The 25,530-nt window shown below is 45.4% G+C and overlaps 1 protein-coding gene across 2 annotated transcripts; it reads right to left on the bottom strand.

Annotated features, from left to right (window-relative positions):
- Positions 1 to 8,069: 8,069 nt before the first annotated feature.
- On the bottom strand, positions 8,070 to 25,171 carry LOC119404718 (uncharacterized). Of its 2 annotated transcripts, none has more exons than XM_037671365.2 (5): positions 24,911 to 25,171; positions 24,583 to 24,835; positions 18,843 to 19,008; positions 10,595 to 10,700; positions 8,070 to 8,908 (listed from the first exon to the last, which is right to left on the bottom strand). In XM_037671365.2, exons 1-5 carry the CDS (start codon positions 24,951 to 24,953, stop codon positions 8,082 to 8,084), a joined length of 1,395 nt encoding a protein of 464 aa, XP_037527293.1. In that variant the 5' UTR covers positions 24,954 to 25,171; the 3' UTR covers positions 8,070 to 8,081. The 2 variants fall into 2 exon arrangements, with proteins under 2 accessions (XP_037527293.1, XP_037527292.1); XM_037671364.2 differs by having other exon boundaries at positions 18,843 to 19,011; positions 24,911 to 25,167.
- Between the last annotated feature and the right edge of the window lie 359 nt (positions 25,172 to 25,530).

Here is a 25,530-nt window from a genome sequence, read left to right on the forward strand (position 1 = left end):
TTCTGCACAACACGCTGCTCAGAGGACAATCGAAGAAAAGTCGACTGGCATTGTACCATGTATGTAGCACGAAGTTAGGGAACGTTGAAAAGGCGGTGTTTAAACGCGCGCTGACGCATTCTACGTTGCTGCATGTAACCAAATGAATGACGACGACACAATTCTCTCCGTTCGTCATTTCGTCCCCGAAATTTTTGTCCATTCTTATGATCCCTGGCGTAAGACGATGCGAGACAACCGCTGCCTACCCAGTAACACTGCCAAGTTATTGGGTATTGGGGTGACCCGACCTCCTCCCTCCTACTTTGTTAATACTATGTACGCCAACGACAATGAGCTCATTGTCGTTCCTGTGGGTGTAAACCGTTGTTTAATCGCACGCATATCATCTTCAGGCACGTTGACCAAAGGTCTCGTGAAATCATAGAAGCCTTTCACATTAAGTACAACAATGATGTTTGCATTTCCACCCCATCCATCTGTCTGCATGACTGCGAATTTAGCCTGCTTGAAAGAAGTGACAATTATCTGTAATGCGATGATGCGCGCGCAGTCGGATTACGTGTATTTATTCTTTTCTGCTCAATAAACCCAACAGTTGTTAGTCCAGCGCCTGTCCTGTGTGGTCCTCATTCTCGTGTCTTCGTCTTTTTGCGCTGTTTAAACAATGAAGTTAAACCAACTAGCCCAATTTTACACACTGTAGCATTAGGAGTGTTCGGACGCCATTATCGTCAGAAATCTGCGTGGCCACAACCATAGGCGTGCGCAGGGTTCCCCATTAAGAGGTGGGGGCGGGGGCGGGGGCTGTCACCACAGCCCCCGCCCCCGTTGGTCGAGTCCGAAAGAAAGCGAGGCCATCAATGGATGCAAAAATGAAAATGGGGCGATGATGTTGTTCTCACAAAGGCCTGCCATTGGTCCCCGGCTTTCCAAAGTAAAGGAAAGGTGGCAAGTAAACAGCTCTTTGAATGCAACATGAAGGGTACTCGGGTGCCATCATCTTCACAAAACATGCGTATCCAATACCCTGCGCATTAAATAATGACGTAAAAAATAATGACGCGAAAGGTAAAAAGGTATATGGGGCAGAATTGGCGCCCCCATTTAGATGATTAAGGGAGGCGTACATCTTTTTGACTTCACTAAAACGAGTGCGCAATGCGCAGCAGAAATGGTGCTGGAAAACCTTCAGAAAGCGCGCGCTCGCCCCCCGTTTCCAGCAAACAGAAAGAACGAGCACTGAGCGTCACGCGATCTAACGCTCGGTGCTCTTTTTCAGTACCCAACAGGAGGAGGATTTAGGGGTTGCGACATTATGCTCCCGATGCCGGCAAGGATAAAAAAAAAATGACGCCGCGAGCATAATAATGATGAAGGTTGGGGTTTAACGTCCCAAAACCACGATACGATTATCAGGGACGCCGTATTAGAGGGCTCCGGAAATTTCGACCACCTTGGGTTCTTTAACATGCACCTACATCTAAGCACACGGGCCTCAAGCATTTTCGCCTTCATCGAAAGTGCAGGGCGATGGCGACCCCCCCCCCCCCCTCCTAGTCGCTAAACAGTGGACAGACTAAAATCCTCTACTAGGGGACGCCACGTCAGCCCACGCATATGTTCACTTAGGCGCGCCTGTCCTACCATTGTTTATTGGTCAAGGTTGTGCCTATAGTGTACTAAGGGTTTTGACAGCAATGGCAGCCGAGGGCTGTGTTGTATTCCAAGAACGGTTCACTTCCCCTTTAGCCCTGGAAAGCCGGTGATCAGGTAAGGCGTTGTGAGCAGCACTTCATTTGTTCATTTTAATGTTCGCATCCATTGCGAAGCTTTTTTTTTTCGGACTCGTCCAATGAAGGGGGGGGGGGGGGGCGAGTCCGCCCCCCCCCCCCCTCCTCTGGCTACGCCAATGTGCCCGCGGACGAACACGTATATACTTCTATTGTCAGTGAACTTACCTTTGCAGCGGGAAGGAACAAAGACGGCCGGGCCTCGGCTCTCAGGGGATGTCCCCTAACGCCGACGCCGAATTGCGACATGCAATTGTGACGCATAGGTCAACATGGCGTCGGTAACATACGGCAAATTCGATGCGCTGCAACCACTGGATCTGCTCGCATGTCGCCTTGCAACACATCGCCACAGCTTTTTCCCCAAAGCTTTTTTCGCGTTTTTGGTTTTGTGTGTGTGAACCCCATGCGCCAAAGCTAGCTTTCTTTCTTGTTATGGTTTTTATCTTTGACCTGATAGTTGTTTATCACATTTGTTTTTGCCTTTTTGGTGTACGATAAAACATGGCCGCTTTCTGAAAGTAAACTTCAGTTTGATGTAAGCGCTCGTCTTGTCTTGTTCTTCTTGTGTATCTTGTGTGTATTGCGATTGCAAGTGCCAGCAATCACTATATTTGCAGCCAACAAAGCAACTAGGGTCATTCACGGTGCTAGAGAGAAGAAACTTCGAGATACATACCGGAGGATCGCGCAGTTCACGCCAACATATGGAGCGTGTTGTAGCACAAGCAGACGACGCTCGCTATCCTCCGAAAGTTTGCAAGCGTAGTATTAAATTGTGATTATGCATTTTGAGACAAATTATAAAGTATGTCAAGCATTACGAACGACCTTTGTTGGCAACTAAGTTGAAAATATTATTCATGACGTCAGTGAGAGCCAATCAGATCGGTCGCCTGTGTGACGTCGCTCACCCACTGGAAGTTTCAGGGGCTTTAACCGCTTTAACTGGAGCGGTTAAATGGGGGGGGGGGGGTGCGGTTAAAAAACTGTTTTGTGTGAGCCGTTGCGTTCTGTAGCGATGATGCTCATGTGAACGGCTCAACGCAATTTGTACATCGTCAAAACCGTTTCGGGGGCCCTCTAAACATTGAGAATGCTTCACGCACTAATATGTGGCTTTAATTTGCTCATAAAATTTAATTCAGTGTTTTGCTCGTGTTTGAAATTTACCGCGTAAGAGAAAAAAAAAAAGTTTAGCCTAGCACCGCCATCTGTTGTTTATCACAGTCACTACACCACACAAAGCATTAGCCTCCAAGATTGTGTACGTTGATCTGCGCGCCACTAGATTGCTAAATTCCGAAGTTTACAACGTGGCCTCAGAGATTGGGCCGCACAAACAAGCTGCCGACCCCACGTGCGACGTTTGTGCATTGGATGGCACAATCTTTCGCAGTTTACCAGTAAATGAGCTCCCAATCGCACGCACAGCCATTCCGGATATTACGGGATTCCTAAATTGTCAAATTACACCACCCCACGTGCCACGTTTGTGCATTGTATGACACAATCTTTCGCCGTTTACAAGGTACGTGCACACTGGCGGGAAGCATGCCGCGGCGGCGTCCCGCCCGTCGGCGCCTCCGCGCGGCAAGCAGCAACACGCTGTCCACATTGCCGGCGCGAGAATCACGAGACAAGAACGGGCATGTCGAGGAGCGCGCACCCGCCGGCTTGCTGCCGGCTCGCGATTTCTCCCAGAAAGACGGAGAGGAGCTGCGCGGGTGAGGAGAACATGGTCTAGTTGCTATGACGACAGCCCGTGTGAGAAGGAAGAGGAGGTAAAGCAGGCGCTGATTGGTGGTTTGCTTGCGCGGCAGCCGGCGGTAGCGGCGAAAATAGGTCCCCGAGCGATCGAGTCGGCGGGAGAAAGGTTTTGACGCTCCGCGGGAGAAAGAGAGAAAAGCGGCATCGAGCGAGCGGTGAGCGGCGGGCGGGAGAGTGCCGCGCCGCCAGTGTGTTCGTACCCTAAATGAGCTCCCAATCGCACGCACAGCCATCCCGGACATTACGGGATTCCTAAATTGTCAAATTACATCAGCTCCTCAATGATAAATAATTGCTTGGGTTTTACGTGCCTAAAGCGCGATATGATTGCCGGGTAAGTCGTAGTGGGGGACTCCGAATTAATTTTGACCACGAAGGTCTTTAACGTGCACCTAAATTAAACCGCGCCGTGGCAGATGATCGAACCCGCGTCCTCGTGATTAGCAGCATGACACCTTACCTTCCGGGTTCCATGGCTGGTGAGTTCCTAACTCAATTAGGCATTTCGTCAGACGGTTTTCAACAATCCCAGCTAGCTGGCAACGTAGCAGAATATTTGCCTTAGATATCTCTACAACAGCCACAGAGGAAGGGAAGATTACGACAGCAATAAAAGAGATAAATGATGATTAAATAGGTCGTATAGCTTAGAAGTCAGGGTATTACGTGAGAACACAGAACAATTAAAATAAGCAACAGCTGATATTAACGCGTATGACTGTCCATGTGTCTATATATATTCTCCTAAAGCAGCTGATATGCGATTGAATCCTCACATTACACATATGAAACCATGTACTAGTAGAGCAGTTCACTCAGGCTGCACATGAACAATGACGTCTAATCAGAAAATGGCCATATGCTTTCTCGCCATAGGCTTTCTGAAGATAGTCTTCAAGAGGAATTAGATTAGACATGGAGTTCCAGTCATGGCTGCTAAATGTAGTAGTTATTCCTCAGCCCCATGCATTTCTTTTTTAATTGCCACATACAGTGCAGCTAGACAAGATCTCGGCAACATTCTTAATTATTGTGCATACTAATTTCGTAATCTTATCTTTCAAATTGCGCATAAGGTGCGTTTTTGACTACTTTACATCAGCATATAGGACAGCACCCTCAAGTCTTTTTGAAAAAGCAGTATTTTACAGCTACGTCACCCGCCAGATATATCCTGCCAAAATCTGCACCACAGCTTCCATCAAACCCTCGCACAGCTTTCAAATACCACGCTCCTTGCTACTGCTAAGTGCCTTGTAAATATTTACGGGTACCTAGTACCATCAGAATATACAAAAGCGCAAACAGGAAAGTAACCGGAACACCATTTCAGAATAACTACAGTATGGGAGTGTGAGTGTCAATCTGTGTTTTCATATATGGGGTGGCCACACGTAGAGATTTCGTGGCCCAAATCTGGTCACCACTGGTGTAGCCAGTGGGAGGTTGGGGTTTCAAACCACACCGAGATATTTCAGTTTTGCATGTGCATATATACAAACACATACAAATGTATGCACAAACATATATAAAGTATGGTACCCCCCCCCCCCCCCCTAGAAAAGATTTTATGGCTACGCCACAGCAGGTCACTCTTACAAACATCGATAAATGTACAAACTCATTAGTCCATGCTACTTGCTTTCGACTTATTTCCATTTTAGTTTGTTCCAACACACTCATTGAATGTTCACCTACCTTGTTGTTGAAACACAACAGTCTCAACATTGTCAAAGCCCCTGCCGAGCGCTGCAGTATGGGGTTGTCAAAATGTCACCATGGAACACTAATGCAGTGCGAATTAGATGAGAACACAGGAAGAGCGTGTAAATACGTACATGGCGCAAACTTTCGACAACATTCTTTTTCATGTGCCATGCTTTGCTCACGTCACACCTCAAAGAACAGATTCGTAAGCGTAATCACTTGTATACAACTATGAGTGTCAGCATTTTCCTTTGCTGTGCTTGTTTCGAAATTGCTAACACTGGCAGTTTGTAGTATACGGTTTATTACGTGTAAACCTGTTTCGAGATATGCAGCGCAGAATCGAGAAACAAATACAGATGGCAGCTGGAAAAGAAAATTGTTTCAAGTCAGCACCACGTCTGTGTTTACGTATTCTTCTCGTGTCCTCATTTTGTTCGTGCTGCATTGTGCAGTATTCCACAAAGCCTTTAGCTCTGGGCCACACTGGCAGAGTTCTTCAGCTCTGTTCCGATGAAGTCAGCCAAGGACTGCAGGTACTCATGCCAGTGGTTTGAGTCAGCCACTTGTCATTGGGGCGATTGATGAAATAAAAGTTCAGGGGCCCCTGCCCTATCGCGAAAATTGGTGCAAGCGAAGTTTGGTGTGTGCATGTGCCAGACATACTACGTTTTTCTATCACGTTGCGCAATATTCCCTCCTAACTGTTTCCTTCCATGCCGGGAATCGGACCTTAATCCACGTGCTTAGCAGTGCAACACTTCAGTTGCTACAGGTAACAACGGTGGTCATGTGTTCATATCCAGGCAACAGTGTGGCAAAATAAAATGACAAGTCACCTCGATGAAAGATCAGATTGCCATCTCAGAAATGGCTCATCAACGACAAGCCCACTATTGAGAGGGCGTCAATTATTAGAAAACTGCGCATTCAAATACGCATGTGACCTGCACACCTTCAAGGACCGCATTTCTGCACACTTGACGGCACCGGGTTGATCGCGAACGCTGCCGCCACTGAAATCTGCAAGTTATAAATGCTTAAAAATCCTCAGGTATTTATGTACCAATCATGGAATGGTACGATTATGAGTCAAGCTGCAGTGAGAGACTGCGGATTAAATTTTACCCTCCAAGATACTTTACTACGCCCCTAAATCTAAGCACACGAGTGTTACTTCATTTTGTCTGCCACTGAAATGCACCCGTCGCAGCTGGGGAATGAATCTGCGACTTAGCTCTTAGCAGTGCATTACCATGGTCACTAGCCAAACCACAGTGGCAGATGAGGGACTGGCAAGATGAGAGGATTGGTACAGTGGTGGAACGGATTGGAATACGTAGGTCAGCAGTCTCACAGTATGGCCTTGTAGCTAGTGAGGTCCTATTGGTACTGTCATCAAATTTACTCGCTTTGATGTCAGTGCAAGCAGCCTATGTGACGACAGCTAAACGCGTCAATCGTGCGATCACTTCAAGGGTGAAGCAAGCACAGGTGGGTGTCCCTCTGTGAAAACTAGCAGAAGCTTGTTGTGCGTTCGCTTCAACAGTGAAAATCTACGAAGATCCTTTACAGAGATGTCTCTTGTTAACTTATCAGTCCACATTGGCTTGGCAATATTCTTTAGCGCTATTTGAAGGGCTCACAGTGTGTGTCCTCCTAGTGTTATTCTTATTGCATCGACTCTTGTGCTTTAATTTCACGCATACCAAATGTCTGACGTGACCAAAAAGCGTCAAGACACCATCACCAGGCGTGCGATGTAATTGGTAATTGAGTGCACCACACTAAATGCCTTTTGCTCTGGAAGTTGTCTTCTGAGCCAGCATGCAGCTTGATGCACCCAAACGTAACATACCAAAGAATGTGGAGGTGCTTTTAAGCCCTATGCACTTACTCCACACTTGCAGGCTGTTATTAGAAACAATAATTTCCCAAGTCAAGAAGACAGCAGCATTGGCTGGTTCACATCTCAAAGAAAAAAACATGACAACCACAGAAAATCGGCTTGAGGTTTCAGACATAGGGTTGCTGTGTTTATCCAAAAGCGCAGTTTATTCAGGTGCCACTTACACAGTGCAAAAAATGACTACACAAGGCCACAACACAAGCCTGCCAAGGTACACCATGTGCACCTTCAGCAGATTCAACTAACGGCTCTCAAATCAACCCTTGTCCTTGTCTACAATACTCTTTGGAAAACAACAGTAGAGCAACATTACCACAGCACTAACCTACTGTCAACACAGTATAAAAATACTTTTGTTCTGCACAAGCTGCGTTGAATGGTGAGCTATGTTAAAACATGCCTGCAATCCGAGAACGCTGGGAGCAAACGGTTCTGACTTATTACAGACTGCTTTTGCATTTGTCACTCGAACTTTCTGTTGTGTTATGTATTGTCCCATATGAACACGATCTTACGCTTTGTTGCACATTAAATTGCAGAAAATATGTACATGAGGTAGTTTTCAAAAAGAATGCTTATCACAGATCACGATTGCTTTTGGAGCTTTCCACAGCATAATCTTGAGTAAAAGAAATTAGAGTAGAATGGCACACAGTCTTTAAATTGTGCTTTTAAAAAATGCCGGCTCTGTAAAAAACTCACTACCGTACGTGTCTTCATGACAAGGTGACAAAAGATTTGTGTAAAACATCGCAATGCAAAAAATACGTAGCTATACTAATATGTACGTATACTACGTAAACTATTACCTATCACAGATCTTGAGGTACGGCCTCATTTTCATCAACTAGTGTATGCTCTCAGCTACAAACACAAGCAACACAAGCGGCAAAATAGCACCTCTACTCTGCCAACTCAAGCATGTGAGGCAATACGTAACGCTTGAAAAAAAATGTCGCCCTTTCGACCACCTCACCGAAGTATTCCTGCGAGAAAGTGACGCTCAGCGTCATGTTTTCCGTGCTGCTTACGTACACAAAGACTTCAGTCGAAGGAAGCTCCACGACCCCCATCTGAACCTGCGTTTGACAGAAATATCGGCTGTTTTGCTTCAGCTGCATTCTGCCCCCGTGACAAACGACCTCAGTCTCCACGAACCTTTCCAAACTTCTCGGGCACTTCACCTCGAGCAGCCTCGGAGAGCAACACTTGCACGTGATGATGGCGTCAGGACTCGCGCCAATAAACGGCTTGCCCCGAAGAATGGATAGGCCGCAGTCGTGAAGTTGAAGGCCTTTGTGATGTGTGTTCTGGTTTCTGTATGCCTCTTTCGCAATTGGCTCAAGAGTGATGCCTCTCTGCATGTCCTCGGTCATCACGCGAGTTTCCCTCATGAGCAGCCTGAGTAACGGCCGCAAGTCGTGAGGGCCAGCCTTTGTCCGAATCGTGTTAACGCGTGTAAACACGCTGTATGCAACTGATGCGGTGATCATGCCGACGCGATGCTCCAACCAAAGCTCGCTGCCGCTCTGCTCTCTGGTGGCACGTTCGATTGTCTCAACGTCCTCGTGACAGTGCTGCTCGCAGAGTTTTTTGAATATGAGCTCCACCGACAGCTCTTTCTTGGCTTGCTTTGCCGTGTCTGCAATGGCACGGATTGCAGCTTTCAGTGTGTTTGGTGTAGCTCTGGGTTGAGATTCTTCTTTTGATTGTTGCCTCCTTTGTACACCTGAAGTGCAGTGAAAAATAACGATGAAATGTGCAAAAATTTAAGTAACGTTGTTGCAGAAACCTGCCTCAACATATCTCTATCTGAACCTAATTGCCACCACCATTGCAAATAACACTGTCATCATCAATGTCATAATTTATGCTCACTGCAGGAAAAAGGACTCTTCAAGAAATCTCCAACTGACCCCAGTTTTGTGCCAGCTCACCAAAACCTTCCTATGCCTCTGAAATTTCAACACCATTTAACATGCAGCCATTCTTCATTGCATTTCTCTTTCACACTATAGCTGACAAGCAGATGAGAGTGGACGACTTGCCCACAAAAACAGCAAAAAGGCTGCGAAATAACAGAGACTGTCAGGGGCGTAGCCAAGGGGGGGGGGGGTTGGGGGGGTTCAAACCCCCCCCCAAAATTTTTCAGTTTTGCTTGTTTATATAGGCATGCACACGTACAAACGCACGCACGAACATACATAAAGTATGGTTGAACCCCCCCTGAAAAAAATTTCTGGCTACGCCCCTGGAGACTGTCACACGGTCACTCAAATCCACGTGACATAAATTCAGCATAACATCTCAATGTAAACTGGAACCTGCACTATCTGCATGACTGTTGCCAAACATGGACTCACACAATCACTACTGTTGCATTACAAGTTGAATGACCATCACCAGTGCAGCCCGTTGTAACAGTCGACATTCACTGACACTGCAGCTTTTCCAGTAGCCAACTCCTTAATGCATTTAATGTTTCCACGACAAGGAAATGGCACTTGTGAGAACTGTTCCCAGCTGTCTACAGGTATCTGTCATACCCTGTCCATTTGCATTAACTTAGCCCCGTAGTAAACAACAAAAGCATTGTCCCAGAAAGATATCATTGGAGATATAAAGCTTCAGTTGCCTTCCAAGCCTTGTCAAAGTCTTCTCAAAGCCTTTTAAAAATGCAGGCATGCTGGTTGAACTTGGAAAATCTGAAGCACTGTTTTAACAGACCTCACAGTGGATATATACATAACTAGATAAGCACTGATATCCAATTTCAGTTGACCCCGAGAGCTGAATTACAGATGGGTTACTGCCTTTGTGTTTGATCGAGATCTTGATTAATTCAAAGCATTCATTTTTGAGAAATTGAATGATGCATAGCTTTTACGGTAAACATTCATAAATAGCATTTATAAACTAGAATATCACCAAGCACGGGACAGGATTGACACCACATCTGTGAAGGTGCAAAACCAACTCCCCATGGTGTCATTACTGCTCATGATTCGTAAGTGCCGGTACTACTAAGAAGCTAAATAATTCATCCGCATTTGAACAAGGCAGGAAATCAAGTGCAGCCACTTTTTCCTTTTGCATACTCCTACAAAAGAACTCCTACGAAAGAACTCGCTGAATCGAACTCTACAAGTCAGTGCTATGTGAAGGCATCTGACATCCTGCATGCAGCCACAATCCACTGAAACAACACCACCTGACAGCACATGGTTCTGCAACTGCTGGCGCAACACATCCCAACACAAATGATCCAAGTTGACTTGGCTACCCAAGCTAGTCTTCAATTCTGATTGTTTCGCCGAATGAGAGACCGGTTGGCACAGAACTAGTGTAGCGGGCTTTTCGTAATCGTAGTTCATCACTCAAGTCAGACATCTTAATTATCACTAATACTACTTACATTCAGGGGCATGTTTCGTGGGCACTGGAGGGGTGGACTTGTGCAAATGGTTTCGGAGAGGCCTCCTTGAGATATCCGCCACACTTGGGGCATCGTCAATCGTGAGCTGCATGAAAAGGTTTATGCTTGTAAGTGCTCCAAGACTAATTCAAGTAGATGTTAATCAAAGCTCTGTCACCCTACAGGTGCCCACTAGTATTGTGAACTTGCGTACAGTGCAGACAAAGACATGGGCACAGAAAGAACCAAGAAGATGACCACTGACTTCTAGTGGATACACAGATATCCACTTCAGCGGCAATATGTACAACTGTAGACATCAACTGCAGAGGCTCGTCGCACGTCACGGCTTGAAATGCGATGTGCACATTTGTGCACGCTTCCCGAGTGGACAATTGGCACTAATTTAACGTCACTGTGCTGTGTGTATTGCTGCACAGAATAACTTTGCTAAGGACACCACCACGTTTGACGAGCCACTCGACGTGCCCTGTTCCGGAAGCCACACAAATTTTTTTTTTGTTTCCTCGGAATATGATCGAAAATCGATTGCGCATTTCGAGCCTGAGAGTTGATTATTTTTATGCAAAAATAGAACATGAGTGACTTCAGGATAAATAGCTATTTAAATACACATTAATTATTATTAATTACTGAAAAAAGGCACAAATAAACATTTTACCACCTCCTCTTTCTTGCAATAGAATGTCAAGCACCTTTCAACAAAGTTGTGTAAATCTGACAAATTTACAGAGAGTCCATCATAATTCCTGCCTCAAGGATTCATATATAACCCTGCACACAATGTAATGAATGCCACCAGCCAACACACGATAGCCAACTTAAGTGTGCACCGAAACTAAAAAAAAAAAAAACGAAACGCAACCATCCTGAGAAGGATGAGGGTGAATGTGCTATCTCAAGAATGCCATCACTTTATCGGTTAAAGGGGTACTGACGCCAATTTTCGAAGCTGAGTTTACTCTGTCATACAAATCTCCTGCATACAGAGACGGCTCTGAGCAAATGTGAAGCTCAATAAATGCTAATAAGATATCTTATTTTGATATTAAAGTCAATTTTCCCATGGTGCACCCACTGACATCGACACTAGCGTGAAGTCAGGCTACAGTGTCAATTCTAATGACTTCACGCGCCAGTATGGCTAGTTGTGATGATGTCGGGCGCCAGAACCAGTGTGTCAGAACAGAACGAAAACTGAAATCGAAAAACGAAAAAAACATTATTTTTGACTGGAATGAAAACGTAACCGAAACTTTATCTATTATTTCGTTCCAGAGTGAAACCAAAATTTTTGTATCGTTTTTGGGTTCACGGGAAAACTTGGCCATCCGGAACAACAGAGGTCACGCAACGTGAGCAATAATGCATATCTCAGGGCACAGTATTAGCGCATACCTCAGGCAGGAATTCCAAAGTAAAGATGTATTGAAATTGTGCGAATAAATGAAAAACAGTGGCAACCAGAGACGTTTATATTAACGCAAGTGGGCTTTCATGTGCCTGTCATGCAGGCCAACCTGGAGAGGGCATTCTCGGCGTTGAAGTTTGTCTTACAAAACAGCGGTCTCGCACATTAGAGAGTATGCTCGATGACATGCTGCTTCTGAGGTTGTGCTCACTCGCTTGACACAAAGCATAGTGCCAGGTCAAAATATTCGTAACTGACTTTTGAGAGAATAATTACTACGACTTAAGGGTACTGGTGGCTAGTTGGTAGGAATTCGTGGTATAGTTACTTCTGCTCTGAAGAACGTGGGAATAACGTGTTTTACCCCTGTCCTTTCTTATGAGCAGCGCAAGTAACTATATCGCAAATCCAGTGTTTTTTATCATAACTTTAAATTTTTGCATACAAATAAAAACTGTTATGAACTGTTACGGAACATTTTTTTTTCGTTCAGGGACAAAAATGGAACAGACCTAAAACCGAAACGAAAAACATTTCGTTCCGACACCCTGACCAAAACATAAAAAATGGCCGCTTGCACGTCACCAAAAACATTAAACTTGTGCGTCACCAACGGAGCCACGCAGCGGAGCGGCTGTGGAAACGTCGCAATATCTTGCGCGAGCACGCGACAAGAAGCTCATAAAGTGTCGTGACGTCAGGGTACAGTAGGAACCGAAACTAGCTTTTAAGAACATGTTGTAATTGATTTTACAGGGTGCACTCACGTTTACCAGTACATTTTCTAGGCTCTTGAGGACCTGGTCTTTCATTTGACGCAAAAAAAAACAACTGAAAATTTTCGTGTTAGTAGTACCTCTTTAATCCATATGATGGCTTAGTAACCGAGTCGCCTTCAGCAATTGCAGCAGCTTCGATGATAATTCTAGTGCTATCATTAGGACGCCTAGCCAGGATACTGGCTCCCTCAAAGAATGGGACACAGCTGCAGTGTGCACGGTGGGTACCAAGAAACCTTTGTTGCCCTTTTTGCATTTATATTGCTGCGTTCTTGACAATGACCTGTCTGTCCCGCCTAAGTCAGACCGCAGTGTGCCTGGCGTGAGACAGACAGGTATTGTGAAAGAGTAATTCACTAATATGTAAGAAAAAGCTTCTTTCTCTTTAGCATACCTTTAGAACCATATTCTGGTGACAGGTCTTGACGAAGCCAATGAGAGAAGCCTGAAATCAGTGCCAATCAGCAATTCCTTTCAATTGGCTCTGTACTTTTTTCTTAATATTGACTGGCTATGAGCAGCTAACTCTGGCAATTAAGCAGCCAGAGCACCAGTCCAACAACTAAGAGGGAAAGAAAAATAATATTGCAATAGGATTGTCGCATTACTCTGGCCTAGAGAGCAATGACGGTGACATACGTACCAAGGCATGTATGTCTATATGCAAAGAGAGCTTTCAATGCATACATATTATTTTTGCGACCTTGCTTTATGAGACTGCACACGTTATCTCTTTTATCATGCTTTCACTTTCGCACAAAACAAGCAAACGTTCTCAAATTGCTATCATGTCACGAGTGCAGCAGACAGCATGACAGGCTAATAGTACAAGTATGCAATGCATGCAGCACGTTCTCAAATTGTTCCATAATTCTTTCTCTCTATCAAGTCATCGTAACATTCCAGAACACACAATGATGATTTGTGAATAGACGGTCGATTGTTGAATAATTCATTCGATCTAGTGATTTATGGCCATGTGATCAGCACTTGCAACCACTGGAGCTAAGTTGTTGTTTTCTTTTGAAGGCACAGGGTTGCCCGACAAAAAGAGCTTCCATCTGCAACAATCTGCCACGTCTGACCGAGCATTATTGGCGACCGACTGTTGCGACAAACAAATTTAGTTTCAAAATAACCAGGAATGTTCGTCTCAGCAGGCAGTATCTCGTGACATTGTCATCAATATGATGCGTCTAGTGGCTCCTCGGGCTCTCTGTGACAATTTGCTGGTAATGCGAGTATCGTCACATAAAATACGTTCACGTGATGCAACACAAGTTAGTGCAGAGGTTCGTTCTTTCCTCTCCTTCCTCACTCATCACCGCGTGGTTATGCATCTGCACCTAAATCCAAATGTGCAGTGTTTTTGCATTAAAATGTGGTCATCAACAGCCACGTACAGAATCTGTGACCTCGTGCCCAGCAGCAGAATGCCATCGACAGTGAACCAGTTTAACACCTGCCAGTGTCGTAAATCGAGAAAATTCACAAGGGGGGACATACCTGACCATGGCAGCCATTTTGTTTTTATATATACGTTTTACTTTTAATCATACAAAAATTTTAGTTGCACTTCTAAATACTATTTAGGAAATGGGCATTATTTCTTTTTAATAAAAAGATCATAGTCAAGCCATCAGATTCATATTTCATCGTCAATGGCTTCCATCAAATCATCGACATAAACAATGGTAGTTGATTGGGCATTCTTCATTTACTTTGAATTTAAAGCCCAGCATAATAAAAAATTTTGCAGCACGTCCACCCGTAGAATTTTAGAAAGCTTGTACTCTACAGTGCCTTTTGAAACAAAAGGTAGCTTTCACTTTACTACTTCGTTTCTGCTCTTTGGAAGAGCTTCGAATTTTAGAGTTGGTTTTACGGATAGTGCGCTATACTTCACAGTCAAGCAATCTAAATCTGATGTTTGTAAGATAAATTTCAAGGTGTGCATCTGAAGGGGGGGGGAGGACACTTGCAAGGGGTGTCCCCCCAGCCTGAACACACGGCGGTCAGGATCTCCTTGACACCCCCCCCCCCCCCCCATGATTTACGCCAGTGCTACCTGCCTTCTATGAGGATCAAAAGACCTTGATACTTAAGAGGTGCTGGAAAAAAATTACACCATCTCCCACTCAAGGGAACCATGAGGGGATGCAAAGCAGCACTGGGGGTGCACACCAAGATTCCGTTACGTTCACTCGGCATTTCCGTTAGTGTGTGAGGTTGTATTTAGTGTTTGTGCTATCACTACGCTGTGTTTGTGCGTTGCTTTCCGTTAGTGCCAAGTGAAGGAGTGACACCCACGTTGACGTTACAACTCATCTGAACGGGAGCGAAGCGAGAATGACGGAAGCCGACCGAGCGCATGCGCTTATATACACATGAAATGGGGGAGGGAGAGGAGAGAGTGGGTTGCAGGCTGTATTTGGCTGCACCATGGCTGCAGCGCGGGGGAGGAGAGGAGAGAAGGCGACCGAATAACTGCGTAAAGGAGGAGAGTGGGAGAGAGAGTAGGCGCATGCGCAGTGGAGTGCGGACGCCACCACTGCCGCCAGACACAGCCCCAAGCAAAAGCTGCTTCGCATCAAAAACATGGCTGATCGACAATAGGCACATGCTGGTTACAATGGTATGCAATGTTATGGAGACTGACAACCAATTTCACTAGGGACAAAAATGTTATGGTGCAATGAAAAGCTCATTCTCGGAAGCGTCTATACTTGAAGCGATTACTTTTAAAAGAGCGTGAAAATTCTGTGAGCATAATTTTTTCTATTTGAGCTATCCCTGCAAATGTAGGAGTCCAGACTCCAGTATCACTGAGAAGTAAAAGCGATGCCTATAGTGTTCCTCACAAATTAAGAAAGTAGAACGATAGTTGGCTTTGATAAAAGTGAGTTGAAGATTCTTAAGCATTGAAGTTTTCACTTTCCCAGCCACTTTTGGAAATAAACGGCTGCTGCAAGAAGTATGCACTGCTGTAAAGAACGTTCCGAAGTATCTGTAGCTTGTTTCCACCTAAAAGGTGGTGTCTAAAACATGGTGTCTACGAAGTGTTTACGGCCGTCAAATTGATTTCGGTACATGAAGATTGGCATCTGTCAACCAGAGAGAACCATCGCTGTGGTGCGATTGGACACCACCCTCCTTATGCCCATGCCTACATCATGACTTTCGCACACCATCCTTATTCTGTCAACTGACAAAGCCATGTAAACGCATCCATGCTTAGCACGTGAATTCCCAATAGCATCGCGTGCAATTTCATTGTGTCCACATTCAAAAGCATATTGTCAATTCACCTTGGCCATTTGGAACTGTACCTTCTAGCTTATCCATGAGAACTAAGCCTAAATTTGCACAAACAAGCACCTAACCACAATGTTTCCATGGACAATGGCAGGGCTTATCGCCATCACGATGAGGACTACTAATTAGAATTGTCTCCTTGCATCACACGAAAGCAGCGCTACCTTTTATACTTCAAAGATTTAGGTCAGCATTGTATGTTACACAACATAATGTGGCAATAGAAAAAAATGGATTGCACTTCGATATTAGATAAAGGCACAGCAGCCACATACACTATTGAAATGTCATATGGTAGACAAGGGATCTTACTTTTCATATTTTCGCAATGTGGGACACCAAGCGCGATGTTTTCGAAACTGAATGCAACGACTTAGAAATACAGATCCTATTTTAACAAGGAAAACAGTGCTTGCTTCAGTCATCACGAGACACAATATTTCATTGGCTGTTATTCTTAAAGGGACACTAAAGGCAAATATTAAGTCGACGTTGACTGCTGAAATAGCGGTCCAGAAACCTCGTAGTGCTGCTTTTGTGCCAAGGAAGTGCTTATTTTGAAATAAAATCACGTTTTTAGTGGTCCGCATCGCGTTAGCGCGCTTCAAATCTCCCGCCTGAAAATACGACTCTCATACGTCACTGCTGCCGTGCCCAACGTTGCCCGCTTTTACTGCGCGGCCGCCGACACTAGTAGCAGCCGAGCGGAAGTAGCGGGACCCACAGTAGCAACAACGGCGCTGCGGCAAAGACTTGCTCGGATGGGCACATTCAAAGCCGTCACCAAGTTGCGGTTGGTCTCGTAATCCTCAGTACGAAAGTGCAGCGAGCACACACGCGGAGGTTTTGAATGTTTAGCACACTGGCGCAATGGCACCACTTCGAGCGTAAGGGTTCATTCCGCGGCACCCAGTGAAAAGACACACCGGTTTCCTTGCTGCAGCACTGGCGTTGTGCACCATTCGGGCATCCGGCAATATCACACGCATGCGGCATTTTGTCGAACTTTCTGTCAGAGCGACTTACACGAGCGCGCAAAACACGCACGGCAGTACGCGATCCCGAAACTACCACTGAGACGGGCGAGGCACAGTTCGGCGAAAACGGAACCTTTGAACCATGTTTGAACCACGCGCGCCGTTCCCCATGGCAACGCCACGGAGGTTTTGTTTTCCATGAATCAATCGGAAACGAACAAACAGCATTTTATTACGTCTTTTGTTGCTCGGAATGTTCTTTTTTTACTGCTGCTAGTTTGATTACTAGTGATTTATTGTAGGCCGACTTCCCTACGTCATCGGGATCACTTCGAAAATGTCCCACTCGTGGCGCTCACCATGTGATACATTTAGCTTAATTTCTCGGTAAGTAGGGCACTGCTGTTGATAATATTGCCGTTTTAGAAGTTGTCATACATTGGGCTTTCACTCTGACATAAATTGTTATTTGCCTTTAGTGTCCCTTTAAGGGCTGTCTATTCTTTAAGGCTGAGAGATAGGCTAGGTTCGAGCAGTCTACAAAAAAAAATCATAAATAAATAAAAAGCAGCAGAAACGCACACTAGGAAGCAGACAGAATGAGCACTGCTTTAGCGATAAAACAGTCAGCTCTTTCTGACAGGCACCTTTCTTGTACTAAAAAGCACAATGTGCAACCACCTTACCAAGTCACGAAGTCAAATATGTTTCGCTAACGTGTCACTGGGCTCTGCAGCAAAATTGAGAGCCCAGCTGAATGTAGCTCTTACAGTCTCTGGTGCTACTGTCATTGGCCCAGACACATCACCTTTCCCACTACGGCTTCTTCCTTTTTTCTAGACTCCAGCGACATTCCCTGTTCAATTTAACATGTGGAGCAGAGCACAGAGACAGGCACAAAAGGAAGGAACGATTCGATAGGACAACTGCTGCACTCGCAACTAGCTGCCCTTTCAGCTAGTCTCCCTGCACTGCATCGCATGTTAAATGAACTGTAACCAACTTGCCCAACTTTGAACTTTACTGAATTCCCTGTTCAGCGATTTGTGATCACCTGAAGAAGCCTGCGTCTTCCCCCGAACTTCTGCCACGGTGCAACTGCAATGTAACTGTGATAGCACTGTGACACATGACAAAACTTTTCCTGTGGCAGTAGCACTCAACCTCCTTCTGTGCCTGGTCTAGAACTTCAATTGGAAAAGGGTGACCAGTCTGGGACAGTGTCGCACAGCACCAGCAAATGTGGAAGCCGTTTAAAGTTGCGATTCGAAATTTCATTGCAGTCAGCTTTCAAATGTGCTGTCCCACGCTACAGCTAAGAGAGGAGTGCCAATCCCAATGGCACCATAAAAAGCAAAAGAAAACGACGTTGGGCTAGTAGTGTTGCATGGTCTAAAGTGTCGTTCTGTCTTTGTCCGTGTTGTATGCGCTGTCCCTCACTTCAGAACATAAAGAGGTTTGCCCAAAGCAGCATTCGCAGAAAGCTTGGACTACATGCAGCTCTGTGCTCAGAGCTCAGCGCATACGAATCGTTACAAAACAGCTCTTGAATCGACCGTTTTAGACGTGACAGTAGTCGGAGACCCGTCTACACCATGACGGTGTTTATTAGAACAGCAAAAACCCAAAAAGAAGAACAAGAGGCATGCACCAGGAGCTCCGAGAAATCTTCCTTTTCTTCGTTGCTCTGAATCTCCAATAGACCGTGTCACATCTTCACTATACATGAAGTTATAAATACACACCTTGTCAATGCGAGGAAGATCCAAGGTTTCTTTAGACTCGTTTCTCTTGTTCTGTTCTTCTTTCTTCACTGACACATGTGGCCCTTGGCACTGCACTGATGGCTGGGCCAGCAGTTGTCGTGCGTGCAGGTGCAGCAGTACGGCCACCACGTGCCCGCACTTGTAGCTGCTGCAGAAAAATGAAAGTGAGCACTAAAGTTGAGTAACCAAAACACAGCATGTAGAATGAACACTACATGGCCACAAACAACTTATAATGTGTAGCATTTTTATGGCAAAACAGTAGAAAAGTTCCATGCGAAGACAGACAACACCTTTAAACCCGACACCCACAAGAGAAAACACGGTCAAAACGAATATTTGTGCATGTATTGTTGACAAGACAATGCACATTAATGTATATATGCGTACATTCACTTTAATTATATAGCAACAATGCAAACACCACGCCGACCATCATATAATGCTACACATATCATAGCTTTCATTCAAGGAGGTTCTGCTTAATGTTTTACTCGAGTAATGTGAGTGGTACCATCGTGATTTTCATTATGCGGCTACTCGTCCCGCGGTTCTATGTAGAAGCATAGCTGACACATGAGCAAATGGCTGAGAGCAAGAAACTACGTGACAATTTGATGCCCTCTGACCACGTTCTGTGTCGTGATATCATGACGCACATGCACCTCCTCGGAAATGGAACTGTAAGTTTTATAAAAAAGGTATTATAGCAAATCATTTAGAGCACTCCAAAGCTTGTTAGTATTTCTTTACGAGGTCTTGAGATAAAGAACCTTCATCTAACCCAAAAGAAAGAAATGTTGTCCAAGAACTCCTAAAAGTACCTCCCAACAGTTTTGGGGTTGGAGACGGGAGATGACCAAGCGATTAAAGTCTGACTAAGGTGATATGTACTACTGCAGACAAAAGTGCACAAGGTTTTCTAAAAGGCTGGATCCACACTTATGCTGAGAACATAGCCTGTCACTAAAAGTTTTGACCTGAAGTAGTTTTTACAACCTACACAGTTATGATTGTACAACATGGTTCCCATCACTTGCTTTTCGCACCCTAAGACACTTTATGGGCCCTTAGTGTTTAAGTGACAAGTTGCCATGGGAATAATCTCGTATCACACTTTTACATTATAACGAGATAGGCTGTAGTGTGTGGTGTACTTAGTATAAAGTTTGCTTTAAATGGCCCACACCAGGCACTGAACTTACAAGGCATTGATCGTTTCACAGTCATAAATGTGCTGGTTTCTTCTCAGAACTCACCTTATTGTGCAAACAACACTCAAAAGGTTACATATCTTTCTGGAAATGTAAGGCAACCTTCACAAGGGTCTCTGACTGTGCTTTTCAAGGCCGTCTGGTATTAACGCGCTATAAATGTAAAACAACCTTCACAAAGGCGTCGCACCGACACTTTTCAAGGGGTGAACAACCCAGTGTTTTTAAAACCTACATCATACAGGGTTTGTCCGCAAACTAGTAGGTCAGATTTTTTTTCCCACCAAAACATCGCAAAGGAGGATGTTACTAAGCTGGTTGGGTGGTGGGAGGACTTAGATACCAGTGCACCAGTCGTCTCCAAGCCTTCACGGAGTGTAGATCGAGTTTATGGTGAGCCCCTTTCGAGCTGCCTTGTCATCTCCACAATGAATCGTTTGTTAGGGCAGCATTACGCAGTGAAGTTCTGCTTTAAAATGGGTAAAACTGTGCATGAGACCCATGACATGACCAAGACTGCTTATGGGAGTGATGCCATGGGTCGATCAAGTGTTTTCAGTTGGACTTGTTTCGGGTGGGAAGAGAGCAAGTTGAAGATGAGCAACAGTCGGGACGCTTTTCGACGCCAAAAAGTGATGAAAACTTAGTGAAAGTTCGAAATCTTTTGAACCCTAACCACAGATGGAGTGTGTGGATGATATCAGAACAATTAAACTTGCCAAAAACTACTGTGCACGAAATTGTGACCGAAAACTTGGGATTGAGAAAAGTTTGTGCCACATTGGGGCCAAATCACGTCTTGTGATTTGTCAAGAACTTCCTGATTGTGTTCGTGACGATCCAAATTTTCTCCACAATGTTATCATCGAAGACAAATCGTGGCTTTTTGAGTACGACCTCGCGACAAAGTGCCACAGCTCTGCCTCACCTCAACCAAAAAAAGCCCGCGTGAGCAAGTCGAAAATGAAATTGATTATCTTTTTTTACTGCAAAGTAGTGATTCACAAAGAGTTTGTACCACCCGATCAGACTGTGAATGCTGCATCCTACGTGGAAGCACTGAAAAGACTCAGAAAACGAGTCGCCTGCGTGCATCCAGAAATCGCTGGATCATGGAGACTCCATCACGACAATGCGCCGAGCCACACCGCCTTTGCTGTCATGGACTTCGTGACCAATTATGGCATCACACAGCTTCCCCAGCCACCCTATAAATCATATGTTGCTCCCTCAGACTTCTCCAAGGGGGTGTTAGAATCCGTTGCGGAGGCGTGTAGGCTGTTGGAAGGCACTCTCGGTAAGTCAATATTCTATTACAGAAGGAGGCACTCGGTCGATCTTCTGGAAGCGAAGCGAGGTGGTGGGCAGGGGCGGGAGCAAGGTGCCTAATGTGAACTCTAAGCACCTCTAATGTAATGTGCACTGTGGCTGTATGATCTTTGGCAAATTGCGATGGTTGCGGCTGTTGATGTGCAGCGTGGTAATCGCAAGAAGGCGGAGCTCTCGTCGCCAGCTTTGAAGCAGATGACTCTACTCATGCTGCACGAAGAATACAAAGATCATGTTAAACTTTACACGGATGGCTCGACAACTGTTGGAGGATCTGCAGGAGCTGTGATCTTCCCAGCAAGAGCCGAAAACATCCAGTTTCGAACGTCACACAAGACAACATCGACAGCCGTGGAGCTCTCGGCACTCCGCAGCGCACTCCGCAGGATTTATCGAGAAGCACCACAAAAATGGAGCATTTTTACTGACTTGAAACCAGCTCTGCAATGTCTTCGAACTGCTCTATGTCGTGGGGCTCAAGACCAATTGGTGCTGGAAATAAGACAACTGTACCATCAACTAATAGACGAAGGACATGCTGCAACTTTTCAGTGGTTGCCAGGCCACTGCTGCATCATCGGTAACGAGCATGCTGACGATGCAGCTAAGAATGCTCATGAAAATGGAGTGATGGAACCTATCCCACTATCAAGAAGCGACGCAGCAGCAAAGATTAATACGCTTGAGCATGATGTCGCAAGGTCTATGTGGAACACGCCCGGTTTTCTCCACACCCGTCTTCACCGCCTGGATCCATGCCTACGACTCACTATTCCATCTCGCCTACCCCGATCCGAGACGACCCTTCTCTGCCGCATGTGGCTTGGGGTGTCTTTTACGAACGCCTTTGCTTGCCACATCGGAATGACAGACAGTGCTGCATGTGACCATTGTGGTACTGACGAAACCATTGAACATATTTTATGTCAGTGCCCTCAGTACAGCTCTGAGAGACAGTCCCTCTCATCAGTGTTGGCTCGCCTCGACGACTAGCCGCTTTCTGAGCAAGTCAATCTTGCAATGTCGGAAAGATCGAGCTTCACGCCAGAAAGCAACGAAGACGCTGATGAAGTTTCTGCGAGCAACCCGCCTCGTTGACACTTCTGTGTGTGTGTGTGTTTGTGCTGCCCTCCCTCCCTATCCCATTCCTTTCTTTCTTACTTTTCTGTCTCCCCTTACCCCTTCCCCAGTGCAGGGTAGCAAACCAGATATGTTTTCTGGTTAACCTCCCTGCCTTTCCGCATTACCTCTCTCTCTCTCTCAGACTTCTTCCTCTTAAATGAATGAAAAGGGTCACGAGAGGATGGCAGCACGGCTCGGTCCAGGCCATTCAGGAGGTCGTAACGAGGGAACTGAAGAGCATTCAAATTTTTGCATTCCAGGAAGTCTTCAATGATTGGCAGAGTCGCTGTAAACGCTGTGTTGATGCAGAAGGGGCCTATTTCGAAAACTTAAAGGGACACTAAAGAGCAAAACGATTTTCCTAATATTAGTAAAGGATTCTTTCACGATACCAAAAACACCACGCTTGCGGCGAGAAGACGCTTAATAAGTGAGAAAACGCGCATAATCAAAATGTGGGTGGCGACGCCACCGTGAAGTTTCCGCACCATTCGCCGTGACGTCACATGTTTTGACGGCGCCTACTAGGGACTACGTAGTTCCTAATCGGTAAAAATGAAGCACATAGTCCTCTGAGGGGGCCATAGACTTGACATACCAAGTTTGGGGTAACCTTGTTGAGCCAAAGGCGCCAAAATACAAAAATACACTTTGAAATCCGTGACGTCACGCTGGGAGATTTCGGCGCGAAATTTAAAAATGAGATTTTGAACTTGTTTTTCTCCTCTATTAATAAACCTATGATGGCGAAATTAACGACATTAGAGTTCTCAGAGCACAATTTATTGATCTACACCGATTCATTGTTTCTCTTTAGTGTCCCTTTAGGTCGATGTGTCAGAGTTGGGAATAATTTTTTTTTTTAATTCAGTCCTGCTACTTTCTGGACAGACCTTGTAAGCTTGTTATGAATAAAATAGCATAATTAAGACCAATTGCTGGTGTTCCTTACAGAATGTACACATAGACTTTTTCCCAAAGTACACATTATGAACTGATAGGACGTACTAGCATTGACGGCTCTATTGCCTTAGATTTTCCTCACAGTGTGTTTCTAAACTTGTAAGTTCAATTACTAATAAGCTAAAACCCCTTCACAAATGTGTCTCAACACAAAGCGCTGATGAATGGTTGGGTCAGTGCACAAGGACCAACTATGCTGACAGAGCCGTGTTCAGTGCCATTAGGAAAAACAAATACTAATGTCATCTTCATAACCATAATGTATACTTAACTGACTGATATCAATAGTGCACGAAAACCTACCGGCTTTGTAGATGTTAGTTATAATATATTTAGACATTACAATCAATGCTTAGCTTATTTTTTACACGTAATACTTGTCATTCTATCTTTTGCTGTCTACTGCGTTTTTTAATAATGCTATACTGTGCCTCCATGAGCAGTTTCTTTGTTACGTACGTTATAATTAGCTACAGTACTGTTTCTTGCCCAATGCTAAATGTTATTTATTTTTAGTCCTCAGAAACTTCTCCGGCTACATTTTGTGGCTTTTTGCTCAGAGTTCTCTTGCCCTCCTGCAATTTGCGAGGAATAAAAACAAATTTAAAGCAAAAGGCTGGCATACTTAATTAAATTACTCATGCTGAATATGGTCCAAAGGTAGTTAGCTCTTGCAGACGTCCTGCTTAACGAAAGGCAAAAATAGTTGATGGCGTGATGAGCTGGTTGGACCAGCCTGTAGGCCACATATTTAGTGAATCTGTACTTTGAGCATCAGCTAATTAGATTATCAGCTATTTTCGTGCGCGAAACCAATAAGCTTCAACATTTGGGCATGCAAAGGCACGCCCAAACGCCAATCTTGTGAATTGCGCTGCGACATAGTTACACATCGGGACCAAAAATGAAGATAACCCTCCATCGGAATTCAATTACTCCCAAATTACAGCACAGCTATAGTACCGCCACAAACACCAAACTTGTGCGATCTGATTTCCTGGTTGTACGTGAATCTCATATAATGGTGTTAATTGATTTCAGGTTTCAGTGAGAGTTGGTGATTCGAAGGCTGTTTTTACGTTACGTCTCACCCTGCTTTACAAGTGCAAAGGGCCTCTGTCACATCATTTTGTTCGAGCGTCACCGCAACCCTGTGCGGTGGGCTCAGGGGGCCGCTGGGGTGTAGCACTCGGGCATCGATGCTGACGCGGTCACCACGGATTGCCTCCACCGAGCACTCGATAACGTCTCCGGCTTCATACGCCGCCTCCCCGTCGCGCAAACAGCTCGATCTCTCGCACGCTTTGTTCACGTACTTGCAGATGCTCGACACCGGCACGGCGACTGAAAAACGAAAGAATTAAGGCACTTAAACACCAGTGACGCTTTAATTCGCACGCATAGTTTCGCTTTTCTTACCCGCGACGTGATCAGCGGTTTCGATTTTGCAGCTGGCAGCCATCGGCAACACCCGCTGTTGTTTGGCGTTTCAGGAGAACACTTAACGCTGACGACAGGCTTACAAATGCGCGAGTTCGCTGACCATTGTCATATTGCACGTGGGCAGCTCCCAAAGCACGGCCGGATAACTTGATCGCCCCCCACCAATGAGTCACCGGAAGCAAAACCAAAACGGAGCAACGCAGTTTGCTTTGCAGTCGATGTCGCGCGTGCCAGCGGCTAGAGGGCGTTCGCGACGCTTGCTTGGCTTGCTCGCCCGCCAGTCCAGCCTGGCCCAACCCAGCGGCGTCGGCGGCGTCATCATCGGGTCAACGCGTGAACAGAGTCAAGGCCCGCCCTACAAGCTCTGCTACGTCCTCATGACGTCCTTGGCTCGTGCCTTGACGTGCCGCAGAGCGCGTAGTGCTACACGCGTCTTGTACGTTCGCGCACACGTTTACTACGTGTATAAATGAATGTCGGGTACGATTCAGCGTTAGCGCAGTTCCCCGAGGGATCTTTTTATCACATTGCAGAAAGAACTGGTTCAAGTTCGAATCGGGCCTTAAATCACTAGTAAACAGTTTCTGGTCGACGGG

This window comes from Rhipicephalus sanguineus, chromosome 9 (genome assembly GCF_013339695.2).
Source record: "Rhipicephalus sanguineus isolate Rsan-2018 chromosome 9, BIME_Rsan_1.4, whole genome shotgun sequence".
In the NCBI taxonomy this organism is placed as follows: domain Eukaryota; kingdom Metazoa; phylum Arthropoda; class Arachnida; order Ixodida; family Ixodidae; genus Rhipicephalus; species Rhipicephalus sanguineus.